General features: G+C 43.8%; 1 protein-coding gene across 3 annotated transcripts in view; it reads right to left on the bottom strand.

Annotated features, from left to right (window-relative positions):
* Positions 1 to 17,254, bottom strand: part of DNAH3 (dynein axonemal heavy chain 3) — a 168,135-nt gene extending 150,881 nt beyond the window's left edge. For 2 of the 3 annotated variants that reach the window (XM_060648727.3, XM_060648729.3), the window contains exons 1-7: positions 16,941 to 17,254; positions 11,675 to 12,078; positions 7,071 to 7,175; positions 6,314 to 6,536; positions 3,388 to 3,460; positions 2,161 to 2,335; positions 340 to 529 (exon numbers count right to left, since the gene is read on the bottom strand). In XM_060648727.3, the coding sequence (XP_060504710.3) occupies positions 340 to 529; positions 2,161 to 2,335; positions 3,388 to 3,460; positions 6,314 to 6,536; positions 7,071 to 7,175; positions 11,675 to 11,713 (805 nt within the window). In that variant the 5' untranslated portion in view covers positions 11,714 to 12,078; positions 16,941 to 17,254. Of the gene's footprint in view, positions 1 to 339; positions 530 to 2,160; positions 2,336 to 3,387; positions 3,461 to 6,313; positions 6,537 to 7,070; positions 7,176 to 11,674; positions 12,393 to 16,940 lie in introns of those variants that run through there. The other variant, XM_060648728.3, reaches the window with a different exon arrangement.
* Between the last annotated feature and the right edge of the window lie 53 nt (positions 17,255 to 17,307).

Raw genomic sequence — 17,307 nt, 5'->3', positions numbered from 1 at the left:
GAGGCAGAGAGAGCTGGAGACACAGAATCCAAAGTCGGCTCCAGGCTATGAGCTGTCAGCATAGAGCCTGATGTAGGGCTTGAACTCACAAACTGTGAGATCATGACCTGAGCTGAAATTGGATGCTTAACCGACTGAGCCACTCAGCGCCCCCCGGAATCTGCATTTTTTATAAGATTCTCAGGTTATGTGGGTGCCCATCAAAGTACAGGAAGTGCTAGTGTAGACCTTAGTGATGCGGGGAGAGCATCTGAATGAAAAGGAGGAACCAGAAGGTGGACTGATAAAGACAGTGCCCTCCACATGGGAACCCCTTGAACCACTTATACCCAACCTTACCAATGCTTTTCATGATGCTACTATAGTAGTCATTTTCCTTCTCCTTCACCAGGATGATCATCAGGGGTGCCAGGAAGGGACTTGTCAGCAGTGTGTTAGAAATCAGCTTTGAAATCCGAAACATCACTTCATCCTCCTCAGGAGCAATCATATCTTTTCGGATGCCATTGGTCAAATAGTAATAGTATCTCTTCCATAAACAAACCACCAGCAAGACAATGATTGTGATTGGTTAACTGTGCTCACCTGCCCACACCCATCAGCCTCCAAGGGGCCCTGTTCACACAGCACCCATCCCCACCCTTCACTCGCTACAATCGGGTTTTCTGGGACCATCACCACACACTCTCTGCAGTGTGATGGCGGGCAAGTTTTTCCATGACTCTGGAGGACTGACCCAGAGCCAGAAATTTCAGTGGGTTATAAGGAAGGACTTGTCAAAAGCCATGCAGAGAGGAGCAGTGGAATGACTACTGAGGCCAGGACAGAGGCAGCCCATCGGTGAACTTTAAGAACATAATTAACAAGCTCCTCAAATGGACCGGATAATTCACCGTCCTCAACAACAATGGTGGTCTACAAAGGACTTTGATCCTGTGGCTTGTAGCAGCCAGTGAGGGGAAATTCCCCAAGTCCAAGTGAAACTTACAATAGTTCTGATCAAACCATGGGCTTCTGAGTTTAGGAAAGCAATACAAACACACAAACTAAACAAAAATAGACAATGTGGTGGCGCCTGGGTGGCTCAGTCAGTTGAGCGTACAACTTTGGCTCAGGTCATGATCTCACAGCTCGTGAGTTTGAGCCCCACGTGGGGCTCTGTGCTGACAGCTTGGAGCCTGGAGCCTGCTTCGGATTCTGTGTCTCCCTCTCTCTCTGCCCCTAGCCCACTCGCATTCTGTCTCTGTCTCTCTCAAAAATAAATAAACATTAAAAAAAATGTTTTTTAAATGGCTAATGTGATCTGGTTGATTTCAGGAAGTTTTGTTCGTTTAGGGCTCTAAGCTGCCAGATGGCTGAATAGCTCTAGAAACAAATATTTTAAGATGGGTGAGAAGCACAAAGTGTAGGAAATCAGCTTTGAGCTTTTGTGACAACTGTCTGTAGTCAGAAGAGGCTGAGCTCACCTTCCTCCAACCTTAACGGAAGCTGCTTATAGAGAAGAAACTTCCAAATACAGGATGCATTGGGATATACTTATACTTTTAGTATTTTAGTATAATTTTTAAAATTATTTATTGTATATCTGAAATTCCAATTTAACTGGGTGTCCTGTTTTTTGTTTTATTTTTCAAAATTTTGCAACCCTAGCTTATGGGTCACCATTTTAAAACCATTGGTTTTTTGGGTTTTTTTTTAAGTTTATTTATTTATTTTGAGAGACAGAGAGAGAGCATGGGGGGCAGAAACGGAGGGAGGGAAAGAATCCTAAGCAGGCTCCCTGCTGTCAGTGCAGACCCCAAAGTGGGGCCTGATCTCATTGTTCATGAGATCATGACCTGAACTAAATCAAGAGTCAAATGCTTAACTGACTGAGCAACCTAGGTGTCCCGCGACCTATGTTCTATAAGGACTCAAAGGTTTCTAAGACCTACTAAAACAATTCACACAGACACACACACACACACACACACACACACACACACACACACACACACAAATACACACATATCCTTATTCAGTAGTCTGTCATGGGGTCTGGACTTTGATATTTTTAAAACATTCCCTGGGTGATTCTGCTATTCTCCCTGAGTTTAGAATCACTGAGCTGTCAAGAATAATTCTTAGCAAACTGAGAGAAAGGAAGCAACAAGAACATACCTCTAAGTCTGATTCAGATGGTTGGGTTTCTTTACCTTCTATTTTCATCTCCTGCTGTAACATCACACCAATCTGTTCTTCTGGACTCATTGGTCTGCTTCCTGGCAGGGTCAAAGATGTCACTGCCTCCTTCTTTATGGATGATAAGGCTGAGATATTGTGGGCCAGCTTGGTCCTGAAAAGTAGACACATCCTTTGGTTCTCTGCAGAGGTGCTCTGTGCCAGGCCTACTGTCTCCAAGCTGCTGAGTGTCATTCTGCAATGGAAACCCCTCTCCTCTGTGTCATCTAACAGCATGGATGTGCACTGCAGTGACAGCCTCTAACCATGGAACATCCATAGGTATGCTAGCATTGGTTTTGCTCAGGTGGTAAATTTATTTTTTTTATTTTCATTTTTTACTTAAAATTTTTTTTAATGTTTATTCCTTTTTGAGAGAAAGAGAGAGACAAAGTGCAAGTGGCGGGGTGGCGGGCGGGCAGAGAGAGAGCGAAAGACAGAATCTGAAACAGGCTCCAGGCTATGATCTGTCAGCACAGAGCTTGATGCCAGAGCTCAAACGCATGAAGCGCAAGATCATGACCTGGGCTGAAGTCAGACGCTCAACCGACTGAGCCACCCAGGCAACCCTCCTTTTTTTATTTTAGAGAGAGAGAGAGAGTTCAAGAGATAGGTAGAGGGAGAGAGTGAGAGAATCTTCAGCAGGCTCCATGCTCAGCACAGAGCCTGATGCAGGGCTCAATTCCAGGACCCTGGGATCATGACCTGAGCTGAAATCAAGAGTTGGCAACCAATGAGCCACTCAGGTGCCTCTGCTCAGTTGGTTACTTTAGTTTTATTTAGAGCCTTAAAAAATTGGGTTAAAAGAGAGCGCCTGGGTGGCTCAGTGGGTTGAGTAACCGACTTCAGCTTTGATCATGATCTCATGGTTCATGAGTTCGAGACCCACATTAGGCTGTGTTGACAGCTCAGAGCCTGGAGCCTGCTTTGGATTCTGTGTCTCTGTCTCTGCCCCTCTCCCACTTGTGTTCTGTCTCTCTCTCTCTCTCTCAAAAGTAAATAAACATTTTAAAAAATTGAGTGAAGAGCACTGGTGGAAAAACACATGAGTTACTTGGAGTCTGGGAATGCTTTAAAGTCAAGAAGCAGAGCATGGTTAATGAGATCACAGCCTTCTTCAGTTCAGCCAGGTGTCCTACAATCTCCTGCACCCACAGGGATACTTACCTGGTGGGATTCTCTTTGTCTCTAGAGGAGAACTTTCTTTTCTTCTTGTTGGGTTCTGATGAGCAGTTAGTTGCTAGAAGAGTGGAGAAGAAACACATTAGAGTCACCCTCTGTCCACAGGACAGTCCCAGAGCATATTAAGGGGAGTAGACTCGGTGCAATGGGGATAAGGCAGGAGATGGGCCGCCTGGTTCTACATGCACCACTAATCACCTGTGCGACTCTGAAGCAGTGACTTCATCACTCCAGGCCTCAGTTCCCCCAACTGTGAAATGCGAATGCACATACCTTCTATTCACCCATACAATTGTCAAGTATTAATATCAGTCCTACTCGATTCACTCCCTAATCCTGTATGCCCTATTTTCTAAATGTTGGAAATTACTGTTTAATATTTCTAAGTAGGTGAAGACTTTTACACTTGGCATATTTATTTTAAAGGAAATATATGATTATCACAAATAGAAAAACCAGTATCATGCACAATACAAGGTAACTACAAATGAATTCAATAGTTGATATAAAACTAGATTATAAAGCTTTAACTAGATACTGTTACTTAAGTCTCCAGCCTAAAGGAATTAACAAGCAACAGAGAAGTGTTGAAGACATAATATTAAATTGACATTTTGAGAGGCTCCTGGGTGGTTCAGTTGGTTAAGCGTCTGACTCTTGATTTTGGCTCAGGTCATGATCTCATGGTTCATGAGATCAAGCCCCACCTCATGACCCAAGTCAGGCTCTGAGCTGGCAGCACAGAGCCTGCTTGGGATCCTCTCTCTCCATCTCTCTCAAAATAAATCAATGATCTAGGTTCACAGCATAAAGCCAGGACTGAAGCAAGGCTGCCCTATCCATGAAGACAGCACTGTCATGCAGATAAAGCACAAGGATCCTCAATTCTTATGTTGGCCAGAGATAACAGAGACAGCCCAATAATAAGGAGGCCAAGTTTCACGCAGCCTCAGTGACCACATCTACAAGATCTCCAAATATCACCTAGGATGGGAGTCCCAAGCCACCAATATAAGGTCTGGTACTAATTTGGGGTCCTAAGAGGCCAGATGAAGGCATAAGAATAAAAACGTTAGATTAAGAAGTATGTGTCAAAAAGGTACACTGATTACATTTCTAAGTGAAAACAATCAAAATTAATCTATGGTGACAAAAATCAGAAAGCAACTACCCTAGAGTGGGATGGTTTTGTGTAGGGAAGAGAACTCACTGGAAATAAGCACAATAGAGCTTTCTCTAGGGATGGAAATGCCCTATATCCTGTTTGGGTGGTGGCTACATGGTATAAACAATGGTCAATGCTCACTGAACTGAACACTTAAGATCTATGCATCTTATTGTATGTAAATCATACCTCAATAAAAACAATGGGGGGGGGATGCAAGTCACAAGAAGGGAAAAAACTCTAAACAGAAGCCTGCAAATCAAAATCCCAGACCATATGAGAAAAACCAATAGTAAGAAAGACAGTTAATTGACTCAACAAGCAAGGGATAATTTTGCAAAGTAAAAATAATACAGCAATCAAACATTGCTCCAAAATAAATGTTTAAGATCTTCCCAGGAATATTGAAAGAGCTAAGCCTATAAGAGTAAAATGACAAATTGGCAGGTAGAATCAATTAGAAAATCTGAAAATGAGGGGCACTTGTGTGGTTCAGTTGATTAAGCATCTGACTCTTGATTTCAGCTCAGATCATTGTCTCATGGTTCATAGGATCAAGCCCCGTGCAGGGCTCCACACTGACAGCATACAAAGCCTGCTTGTGATTCTCTTTCTTTCTCTGTCTCTGCCCTTCCTGTGCTTGCACCCACACTCTCTAATATAAATGAACTTAAAATAATTTTTTTTAATTAAAAAAAAAAGAAAATCTGAAAATGAAACGATTTTGTCATGAAAGTAAAAAAAGTTCATTAGACATGATAAACTCAAGGCTCAACACAGTTGAGCAAATTAGTGAATCAGAAGATACATCTGAGGAATTTACCCAGACCCAGCACAGAGAGAAAAATGAAAAATATGAAAATAAGTTTGAGACAGAGGGCAGACTGAGAAGCTCCAACACACATGTAACAAAAATTACTGAAGGATAAGCAGACTTATGTGTGCCCAGCAGGATTAAATAAATTAATACATATAAAGTACTGTGGTAAACAGCTTCCAAGATGGCCCCCAATGATCCTCACCTCCTGGCATCACGGCCTTGTGCAATCCCTGTGCGTGCAGGCTAGACCTGGTGACTCACTTCTAACAAACAGAATACAGCAAAAGTGATAGGCTGTCACTTCCAAAATTAAATTCCAAAAAGAGTGTGGTTTCTGTTTTTTTGGCTCTCTTCTGTCTCTTGCTCTCTCCCCTGTTCCCTATGAGGGAAGCCAGAAGCCATAATGTGAACTGCCCTATGGAAAGACCCATGTGGCAGGAAACCGATGTCTATGACCAACAGCCAGCAAAAACCTGAGGAAATGAATGAGCTTGGGAGAGGATCCTTCCCAGTGCCCGTAGAGGACTGTGGGGCTAGCTGATACCTTGACTGCATGCTTGTGAGAGGCTCTGGGGCAGAACTATTCGGTTAAGCCATGCTCAGATTCTTGATCCATAGAAACTATGAGATAATAAGTGGTGGCTGTTTTAAACCATTAAGATTTGGGAATAATTTGTTATTCAGGATTCAATAACACAAGTACACAGAAAAGTGTTTGGTGTGTGGTAAATGTAAGGGACACGGCATACAGTAAATGTAATGCTAGATATTACAACCATTCCCATTTCATAGATGAAAAGACTGAGACCCTATGAGGTTATCCAAGGTTAGCTTCAGCAAGCAATGGAGCCAGAACTAGAACCCACGACTAAAAATCTCACTGCAAAGCCCCATTTGGATCTGGTATGGCACACTGTTACAATTACCTAATGGCAGCCCCTTTCTGGTCCTTTCCCTGGGGACATTGATAGTGACTGGCTGGTAAACCTTCAGCAGGTCCTTCAGTTTCAGGTCCTGGGCCATCAAGGAGTAGTTGTTGGCAATGGAGTCGCTGGGTCCACGGTAGTGGTGCTGCTCTTTGAAGGGTGCAGCCAGGGTCCACGATGTACGTTGCATCAAGGGGGGATAAAAGCTGTGCGACATGATGGTCTACAAGGAAAGAAATGCAGAGTATGACGAGGTGAAGGACATCTCTTGGAGGAGCTTAAGTTCCACTCACATGGAGACTCAAGAGAGTCCTGCATGCCCTACGCTGTTTCTACTTCCTGCAAACTCAGCCATATGCTTCCTGGATGTTCACCAATTGTACTTCCCCAACCACCATGAGCATGATTTCTGATGTCAAGGACAAAAGCTGGCTTTCAATAAGCAGTATGTTTGTGCATCAGGTGATTTACTTCTACTGTCTTTATTCTTTACGGACATGGCTGTAAAGTAGAAATAATCATCCTTATATTTTTCACAACTGAAGATGCAGAAGTTCAGAAAGTCTCAATAATACAGCAGGGAAGTGAGAAGGCTGGATCCTAACTCACCTTTGTACTACTAGATAGCTCTTTCTCCCCACACTACCATAGCCTTTTCTGGTGGCAGAAGTGACCAAAGCCATTGATCCCACTCGTCAAGCCTAGCTGTTTGTCTCCCACTAATATCAGTAGAATAGCAGCAGCCCAGTGAACATACCTGGTAGAGCGCAGATGGTTCCTCATTAGCAGAAGCAGGCAGAGGGGGCAGCTCTGGCTGCATCTGGGAGTGGCTCATGTGATGTATTGAGTCACTTTCAGGGATCTGTGGGAAATGGGAACAAAGCCGCTCTTCAGGAATCAGGAAAGATTTCCAAGCCTCTAGGTTGGCAAGGAGTAAAAAGATCCCTAAGATAAGTTTTAGGGACAGAGTTATGCCCACTAAACACCTTCTCACCCCCATCCATAGTGTAGGTTTCATTTTTAAATCAGTGATGTCTCTCCTCCAGCATCTTCTCCTTGGCTACCCCTCAATGAGCAAATTTAAGGTAATATTTTTCCCCTGGGAAGACCCCAAATTCTGAGGGAAGTTACCCTATCCTGGGTTGTGATTAAAGGGGTTAACTTTAAACAAAAAATAGACCCTTGCACTTCACAAAAACACAATTCCAAATAGAAATTTGCTTATGTGGTGGCATTGTACTTTGTGTGTTTAACACACACATGAGCAACTCTCTGTTCTGCCTGCTTTGAGAAAAAAAAAAGAGTCACTTAAATAGTATGGGTGTCTGAGTCCACCATTCCATTCAGTGAGGGTGCACTTAGGGGTGAGCCTCAGGTAGGGGTGAACCTGCGGCTCCCATGGCCACTCTCAGTTCCCAAGTACCTCTCCTGAGCAGAGCTAAAAGTGACAGCAGTATTGAACAATTCTGTGTGTGTTTCTGTCCTAGGACCCAGCCTCTATGTGCACGACAACTACTTATCTGGGGCTGTGACAGAGAAGGTACAATTTGTTCCAAAACTAAAGGAAAACTGTGGGTTGTACTTACTGAGACATGTTGCTGTATAGCATTTTAAAGATGGTTTAAGGGGCTTTCAAGGGCTATTTTGGCTCTCCATGATTTTCCACCTAAGGCAATGACCTTGGACTAAACTGTGTAAGACGAGACATTACTGGATTCATTTGATTTACTTGAATCAGCAAATTATGTCATGCAGGGGAACTGGCAGGGGGTAGCAGATAGGGGGTATATGAATCGGATGTCAGCCACCCTCACGCCCTAACCAACTGCTCACTGATGACTCAACCTCATAAAATAACAATAATACCACTATAATTATTCCAAATTATTACGTGCTAGGCACTGTACAACCTTATGAGAGGTTTTTTTTTCCTTATGAGAGTTTTTGATAACCATGTTTGACATGAAGAAACTAAAGCCCAGAGAATAGAAGTAATGCATCCTGGCCACACAGAGGTGCTTTTAAATACACATGACTCTGGGGGCATTTGGGTGGCTCAGTTGGTTAGGTGTTCGACTTTGGTTCAGGTCATGATCTCCCATTTTGTGAGTTCAAGCCCTGCATCAGGCTCTGTGCTCACAGCTCAGAGCCTGGAGCCTGCTTCAGATTCTGTGTCTCCCTTTCTCTTTGCCCCTACCCTGATCATGCTGTGTTTCTCTCTCTCTCTCTCTCTCTCTCAAAAATAAATAAACATTAAAAAAAATTTTAAATACACATGACTCTGCATCCCAACACGTTGGAAACAGCGAGTACTGATAACATGGCAAATCACTTTAGGAAGGTGTTGATCTTAAAATTCAACAAAAACATGCAAACCCATAAATAAAGATGCACACCAAGCCTGAGATCTTTAAAAAACATACAACAGGCCCACTGGTCTAATGGCCTAATCTAGTTATTGTAAAAAATTGTGGCACATCACACTCACCAATAGAACTTTATTAAAAATAGGGATCCTTGGGCTCCAACTTAAACGGGAGGAGTTTGAGACCTGCAGACTTTGCTGTTTTTAGAGAACTCAGTTTGTTGAGTTAAATAACTGTGTCTATCTCTCTTTTTTTTTTCAATGTTTATTTATTTATTTATTTATTTATTTATTTATTTTTTTCCAACGTTTTTTATTTATTTTTGGGACAGAGAGAGACAGAGCATGAACGGGGGAGGGGCAGAGAGAGAGGGAGACACAGAATCGGAAACAGGCTCCAGGCTCCGAGCCATCAGCCCAGAGCCTGACGCGGGGCTCGAACTCACAGACCGCGAGATCGTGACCTGGCTGAAGTCGGACGCTTAACCGACTGCGCCACCCAGGCGCCCCAATGTTTATTTATTTTTGAGAGAGACAGAATGCAAGTCTGGGGATTTGCTCCCGGGGAGGAGCAGAAACAGAGAGTGAGAGACACAGAATAGAAAACAGGCTCCAGGCTCTGAGCGGTCAGCCCAGAGCCTGAGGTGGGGATTGAACCCACAAACCACAAGATCATGACCCAAGCCAAAGTCAGATGTTTAACCAACTGAGCCACCCAGGCGCCCCTCTCTGTTCTTGACCTCAGTTTCAAGGACCTAAGAATTGATCAATTATCTCCAAGATGATTTTTCGGTACTGAAATTAGTATCAGATTTGCACCAATCAGGTGAACAAAAGGATAGAACTCCAGCAACAGCCTGAAAGGAACCTGGTCATCCAAAGTGGGTACCACACCATCTGAGGTCGATTCTGGCAGTGGTACGTTCAGCGCTATGAAGTCATTCATGATTTCCATCAGGATCCCAGATGTACAGCATGTAATGATTGATAAGTTCTGGCTGCCTGTTTTTGTTTTTTGTTTTTTTGTCTTTGCAAGCAAGAAAGTTTTATGGTCACTGGAAATCTTTCCCTTGGCCTAGCTTTTAAATATGTTTCAAATAAAAATCTTCATTAAAAGAGCAACAAGCAAACACCACAAATTTCAGACATCTTGAGTAAGTTACAACAAAAATGGAAATGAGTAGTTAAACCAAAAAACCTTGAACTTTTACAGTCAAGTAGGACATTAACATTATTCAGGAGGTGTCTTGCTTCTGCTCGTGGCTGGGATAAACCTGATGTCATCTCTGACACCAATTGGGAAGTTATTCTCCCTACCAAAATTAGTAGGCCACAGCCCTAGTGGACAAAATCAGCTCTTCTCCAATTTCAGTCCGTGCTATACAGTCACCTGATCCCACCCAGTCCCTGGCTCCAGGAAGCACATGTGACATAGGTCAGGCTAATCAGGGTTCTCCACCCTCCTAGACACAGTGCTTGGCTCAGGGACAGGCATGTGACCTAAGCTGGGCTCATCAGTCTTTCCTGACAGTTTCACTAGACCTATTGAGAAAGAGGCACTCTCAATAAACATCTTTGCCTTATGTGGAAACAAAGCTTTCATTAGAATACAGCCAACATAGAAGCAAGACTCCCAGAAGGCAAAAGATAGACTCCCAGTGACATCGGCTGGACTCCTGGATCCCATTTGGACTTCTCGGTTACTTGAGCCCAGAGATTCCCTTTTGGGTTTGAGCTAAATTATATTTATGCTCCTTCATACTGAGAGATGTTCATCCAAGGGGCAGACACAGAGGCAGCTGAATCATCATACAAAGACATAAGCCATTCTTGAGAAAATAAAGAAACTGAAACATTTTGCAAAAAGCAAGCCAATATTAAGAATTTTACAGCATATAATAGAAGCAGAACCTTTGGAGAACAAGTTAAAAATTTGAGCTTGTTCATAGGCACAGACTAAGACTTAGACACACAGAGCCAGAAATACGGAGAGCAGAAAACATCTCAGTGCATGGGACAGGGATACATGGAACACACACAGGATCACCAGATCTAGAAATCAATTCCAGAACAGAACATGACCATACCTAAGACTGCTCTGTGGCATCTTGAAGGAAAAAGAGATTGATTTTTGTAAGAACCACCTTCATTTCATAAAGTTTCAATTTAAAATGCTCCTCTGGTTTGGGGTGCCTGGGTAGCTCAGTCAGTTAAGCTCAGATCATGATCTCACCACTTGTGAGTTCAAGGCCTGCGTCGGGCTCTGTGCTGACAGCTCAGAGCCTAGAGCCTGCTTTGGGTTGTGTCTCTTTCTCTTTCTCTTTCTCTCTACCCCTTCCTTGTTCATGCTCTGTCTCTCTCTCAAAAAACAAATAAACATGAAAATGCTCCTCTGGGCACTTTAGGGTATGGCAACCTAATGGATTTTGGCTTTGAACACCAAGATTCTGACATCTAGATGGGGTAACACTATTACTTTCAGATGGATGATTTCTGACTACACATCATGTTTGCATGTTCTTCTTGGAGGCCGATCTCAAAAGCTCACCTGCTACAGCAGAATCACTCAATTCTTAGTTAAAAATACAGATTCCGGGACCCCATTCAAGTCTTCTGGATCAGAACCTTTGGGAGTGAGGCCAAGTCTCTGTTTTCAAGATGCTCTCTAGGATATTCTGATGTACATCTGGGAACTGTTGGATGGAATATATGGTCTAAAGGCCTCGGGAAGGGAAGGGAAAGGAACAACAGGTATCTATTCCTGAAGTTTTCACAGCAAAACCTGAGGCTTTTAGTCCAAAAGCCTAATTCAGCAAAAAGCATATTTCAAAGGACAAAGCATAAAAATGTTAACACAGTTGCTCAGTCAAGGGGATCTAACATGGCAATTAGTCTATGATTCAAACATCCCCTTCCTGCCCACTCCCAAATTCCCTACATGTTGAAAATACAGGTTTAAAAGAAAAAAAGAAATACACCTTAAAATTTACACCTACCTTCTGAGATGAGCAATCCACGTCACTCATGTTGTCCATTTTAGCTGGGTCTATTACAAAATGAATAAAGAGCTCTCGGTTTCTCTAGGGATGATCCTCTCGTACCAGTGGCTCTGAAATTCACACTTGCTTATAGCATAGTGAGGTGACACAGAAAATGGAACTTTCTAAATGTTCTGAAAGCTGTGTTCACAGAGCTGTCTCTCTGAGGTCATAGACTTTGGCCCCCTGAGGAGTTCTCTGGTAGAAGAAGAAAGAAAGAGAAGCTAGAGAATGAAGAAGGGAGAGCATTGGGGTTCTGCAGGGCTTTTCTGCTGTGGTTGCAATGCCTTCTGCTCTGGCCGCTCTTCCCTTCCACTGAGCAGCTCCTCTCTTAGAACTTTTCCAGGAACACACCGAGTTCACTGCAGAGGAAAAATGGAAGCAGAGTTACATGTTAATACAGATAAGAGGGAAGAAACACCTCCACTAAACAATACCCTAGCAGCCTGAACTCTTCTCTCTCCTCCTCTCTGGGCTGTTTTAACATTGGAGGTGCCTGCACCCAGGCCTTGGGGCCGGTAACCAGGCTTCAGCGTCTGTTGCTAAGGAAGGAGGGGCCTCAGCTGTGCCCAGATACAAGACTGGGCTTGACTCAGCTGGTGTCTCCCTTTGCTGGAGGCCTGGCTGGGCAGCAGAAATTGGTGGTGACAGAAGGGAAGATGGGAGGGTGTTTAGCAAAGATCTGGGAATGTAGAGATGAGTGGCAATAAAAGACTATGCCTTTGGTAAAGTCTAAATGCCTATAGCATGGTGGTTAAATTCTCAGGCTGGACCCAGCTGGGTTCAGATCCTGCACTTCCCATTAATTAGCTTTGTGGCTTAAGTTGCTTAATCTCTCTAAATGTCCTTCTTAAATGTAAAATGGCAACAAACGTGAGTACCTACCTCACAGGGTAGGTTGGAAGGTTTAATGAGATAATGTCTATAAAGCAATCTGCACAGAGCAGGAGGATGACCAACTCATCCCAGTTTGCCTGTGACTTTCTGGGTTTTAACACTCCAAGTCCTGTATCCGGGGAACCCCCGCAGTCCTAGGCAGTGGGATGGTTTGGTCACCTGATATAGGAGGCACGCTATAGATGTTGTGGCTAACATAATTCTTTTTTTTTTTTAAATATAATTCTTATTATAAACACAGAAACACACATACACATACTCACACACATGTATACTTGTGTACACAGGTTACAGTATTAGCTGCTGTCCAAACATTCAAAGCACACATTATTTGGTCGCTTTCAAAGTTCTCTCAAAACCAAGTTAGACTTATTGAGCTCTTTTGGGGTGTCATGCTTGCATATCTGTTATTTCATTCAATTTTCCCCAAAATGCCATGTTGTTCCCATTTTATGGATGAGAAAACCAAAATTGAGAAAAATACATAACTTTCCCAAATTGATGCAACTCATAAGAGCTAATAGAAGTTGAAGCCTGTCCTTATGACTCCAGAGTCCATTGCTCTTTCCACAAAGGACCTATCCAGAAAACAAACATTTCTGAGATCCTACCAGCACAGCACCAAGTACTTCTGTTTCTCCTCTTTCTTACTTTTTTACTTTTTAAGTTTATTTATTTTTATTTTGAGAGAGGCAGAGTGCATGAGCAGGGGAGGGGCAGAGAGGGGGAGAGAGAGACTCCCAAACAGGCTCTGTACTGTCAGCCCTGATCCAAGATCAAGAGTCAGATGTTTTTTTTGTTTTTGTTTTTGTTTTTAAATTTTTTTAACGTTTATTTATTTTTGGGACAGAGAGAGACAGAGCATGAACGGGGGAGGGGCAGAGAGAGAGGGAGGGAGACACAGAATCGGAAGCAGGCTCCAGGCTCCGAGCCATCAACCCAGAGCCTGACGCGGGGCTCGAACTCACGGACCATGAGATCGTGACCTGAGCTGAAGTCGGATGCTTAACTGACCAAGCCACCCAGGCGCCCCAAGAGTCAGATGTTTAACCAACTAAGCCACCCAGGCACCCCTCTCCATACTTTGAAAATAACCTTGTGCTTCCCCATCTCTTTTATTTCTACTCTCTACCATCAGACATATATGTAGAGTCCACTTTTAGGCAAACAATCTTGAGCAATGGAATGTAGAAAGGGCTCACAGCGACCTCCTGGCTGAATATAGACAAGACCATCAGGGGACTCACCTCAAAACATCCATAGGCCCTAACTAACCAATGGGCTACTTACAACCAGGCACAGTTACCATAGAGTCTCCCTTTTTTCCATACATCCCCATTCCTCCTCACATTTCCCTTTTAAAAATAGCCCCCACCCACTGCCTCTCCTTTGCTGTCCTGCCCCTCCCAACCTCCCTTGAGGTGTATTTGGTAAACTTCTAGCTTCCTTGTTCTGCCTCAGGTGAATCCTTCACTGCCCTTGCCACTGTTTTCCACCTGATCGTTACCCCACAACTGGGGGCCCCCATCTTCTGGACAGACATGACATTTAGATAACACAATATATACAATTTCAAATAGTATCTGGAATAAATGAACTAGTGACAGGGTTTGAAACTTTGGTTTAGACAGAAATGGGGTTATTACCAGGCCTCCTATAATGGGGCATGAAACCCAATGTCACACAAAAACCAGCGGCTGTAGCCCAACCAAGTGAAACAGTAGAAAGAGACTGGTGTGGTGCTAATGAGCCCCATGACCCTGTGGGTGAGGAGGAGACATGCCTCCATCTGAAAGTTAGTGAACTCTAAGTCTACCTGTGTTCAAAAACATCAAAACAATGATTATGACTTCCATGTATTGAGCTATACTATCTGCTAGCACTGTGCTAAGCATCATCTTTCCAAATCTTCTCAACAACCCAGAAAATAAATGCAATTATTATCCCAAGTGTTATGGCTGAGGAAACAGACACAGGCAGGTTAAATCACTCAGCTAGGTTGGTGGCAAAGTTGGGACTTGAACCTGACTATGGAATCTGTTCCCTAGCTTTAACCAAAAACCTACGTGTGGTCTGTTATGTAGAAAATAAATAAATAGGGCACCTGGGTAGCTCAGTCGGTTAAGTGTCTGACTTTGGCTCAGGTCATGACCTCACGGTTCAGTTCCTGAGTTTGAGCCCCAGGTCAGACACTGTGCTGCCAGCTCAGAGCCTGGAGCCTGCTTCAGATTGTGTGTCTCCCTCTCTCTCTGTCTCTCCCCTGCTCATGCTGTTTCTCTCTCTATCAAAAATAAACATTTAAAAATTAAAAAAAAAAAATATCTACTAAGGAGAATGAAAATGCCATCTCCCCCCAACACACTCTCCAGCAACCTCATCTGCACCAGAATTGTCTGACTTAATCTTCTGTCTGATAAGTCCCAAGAGGGATGCAGGCTTCAAATCCCTCAATCCCTCAACTCTAAGTACACAGGGTTGCCAGATATAACACAGGATGCCCAGTAAAATTAGAATTTCAGATAAACAACAAATAATTTTTTTAGCCTAAGTTTATCCCATTTGGTATTTGGGACATAATTATGTTAAAAAGTTATCTGTTGTTCACTTGAAATTCACTCTGAACTGAGTGTCCTGGATTTTTATTTGCTAAATCTGGCAATACAGGGAGAAGAGGTCAGTTAGAGTCTGGTTTGTCCCCATCTCTGTGATATAAACAGCTTAGGATCTCAATGTGTTGTGGGGAAATTTTCAGACATTTCTTATTCAGAGCCCAGGGCTCCTGGCAGATCTTTTCTAAGACCTGAAATGGTTGCTCACCCAGAGTAAGTAATCTCTGAAAAGCATAGAAGAGGCTGCATATGGATATATCTTATTGACCCATCAATGGTCATCATGAGCCAAGTCCTGATGCTACGGAGAGAGCTAAGATCCTAGTCATCAGAGTATACATAACATGGTGCAGAAGGTAGCCAAAGCACGAGGATAAAACAAAACCTGGCTGTCCCTACAATGACAGAGGTGGAGGAGCGGGAAGTAAAGGATTCACAAAGACGCCCCTAGATGGCACTCTTGAACAATCCCACGGAGGACCCAGTTCAACTTCCGAAAGGAAATAAGAATGATGGTTGTAATGTTTTGTTCTAAAGGAAAAAAACCCACAACCTTTTCTTAGATGGGGCACCCATCATACTGCAGCAAATCAAAGTGCATGAAGCCACACAGGATTGCCTGAAACTTAAGAATTTAGGGACACTTATCCCCACCATTAGCTCCTCTTTTCTTGGCTGTTGTGGAGGTAGAGCAGGATTCCTTAGCTTTTTTTTTTTTTTTTAAGTTTATTTACTTTGAGAGAGAAAGAGAGAGAGAGTGAGCAGGGGAGGGGCAGAGAAAGAGGGGGAGAGAGAATCCAAGCAGGCCCAGCGCTGTCAGTGCAGAACCTGATGCAGGGCTCAGACTTACAAATTATGATATGAGATCATGACCTGCTTAACCAACTGAGCCACCAAGGCACCCCCTTTAGCTTCTTTTTATTCTTACTAACCCCAAGCTTATGTCTTTATCCACCAGCCTGTTTATTTCTAGAAACATTAGTTGGTAAAAGACTGTGCCATCCAATCTTTTTGAGTCTCTTTTATACTCCAGATAGGTATTAACTTCTTTATAGCTATTATTGCACATGTCCTCACTAAAACCCTGTGACTGTCATCCAGGTCACAGAAGAAAGGTAGGTCAACATAGGTCCCTGGATGGAAAGTGCCTGAAAACTATGTAGTAGCAGGCCAACGCACGGGCCTATCATTTTACAAAGCCCAGGCTTAGAGAGGTAACTCACCAAGGTCACACAGTAAGCCATGAGATCAGAGCCCAGAACTGTTGGGATCCCCCTCCCCCAGCCATGGTGTTTACGGATACACTCAACCCTCAACCGCAGTGGGTCTCAGCTGGGGACGATTGTGCCCCCTCACAGAACCTGTGGCAATGTTTGGGGACATTTTTTGGTTGTCACAACTGGGAGGAAAGGGATTACTACTGGCATCTAGTGGGTAGAGGCCAGGAATGCTGCTAAACATTCTACAATTCACAGCCCCTTAATACAGAATTTTCCCACCTACTAAGTCAATATTGCTGCCATTGAGAAACCCTGCTCTATGGGTTTGGGGCCAGGGAACGTGTCTGGCTCTGATGCAGAACTGAGGGACTTAGGTTTAGACTTTTTCATCCATAAAAAAAAAACAGAGATAATAGCTGAACCCATCTTTAAGGATCTCGCGGGTTCGTGACTTCTGCATGAAAAGTAATGGCTAACACCTTCCAGTAAAGGCCATACCTCATTGTTGGATGTCCTGAACTCCAGGAATGCTTCCAGAAGAGTTGGTACAGGTGTAGGCATTTAGGCAGGGGAAGCCCTAAGACTCTACACAAACCCGTGCTCAGAGGCCAGCCCACCTGTGTTGGCGGTGGCATGGGCACTCTCACCTCAAGCCAAGGGTGGGGGACGGGCAATTCCTTTTGGGCCTCAGTTTCCTCATCTGTAAAGCTCTCAGGGCCTGTTGGGATGGCTCCAAAACGCTGAGGCAGAGAGCGCGCTCGACGGAGCGTGGTGCGCGAGGCCAGGGCGCGCCTTTGCTGGCTCCGGCTCCCTCCGGCAGCAGGCGGGAAGAGCCGAGCAGAGCGAAGTTGGGGTAGACGTCGGC

This window comes from Panthera onca, chromosome E3, assembly GCF_046562875.1.
Source record: "Panthera onca isolate mPanOnc1 chromosome E3, mPanOnc1 haplotype 2, whole genome shotgun sequence".
NCBI classification, from domain to species: Eukaryota; Metazoa; Chordata; class Mammalia; order Carnivora; family Felidae; genus Panthera; species Panthera onca.
This window is presented reverse-complemented; position numbering and strand designations above follow the sequence as displayed.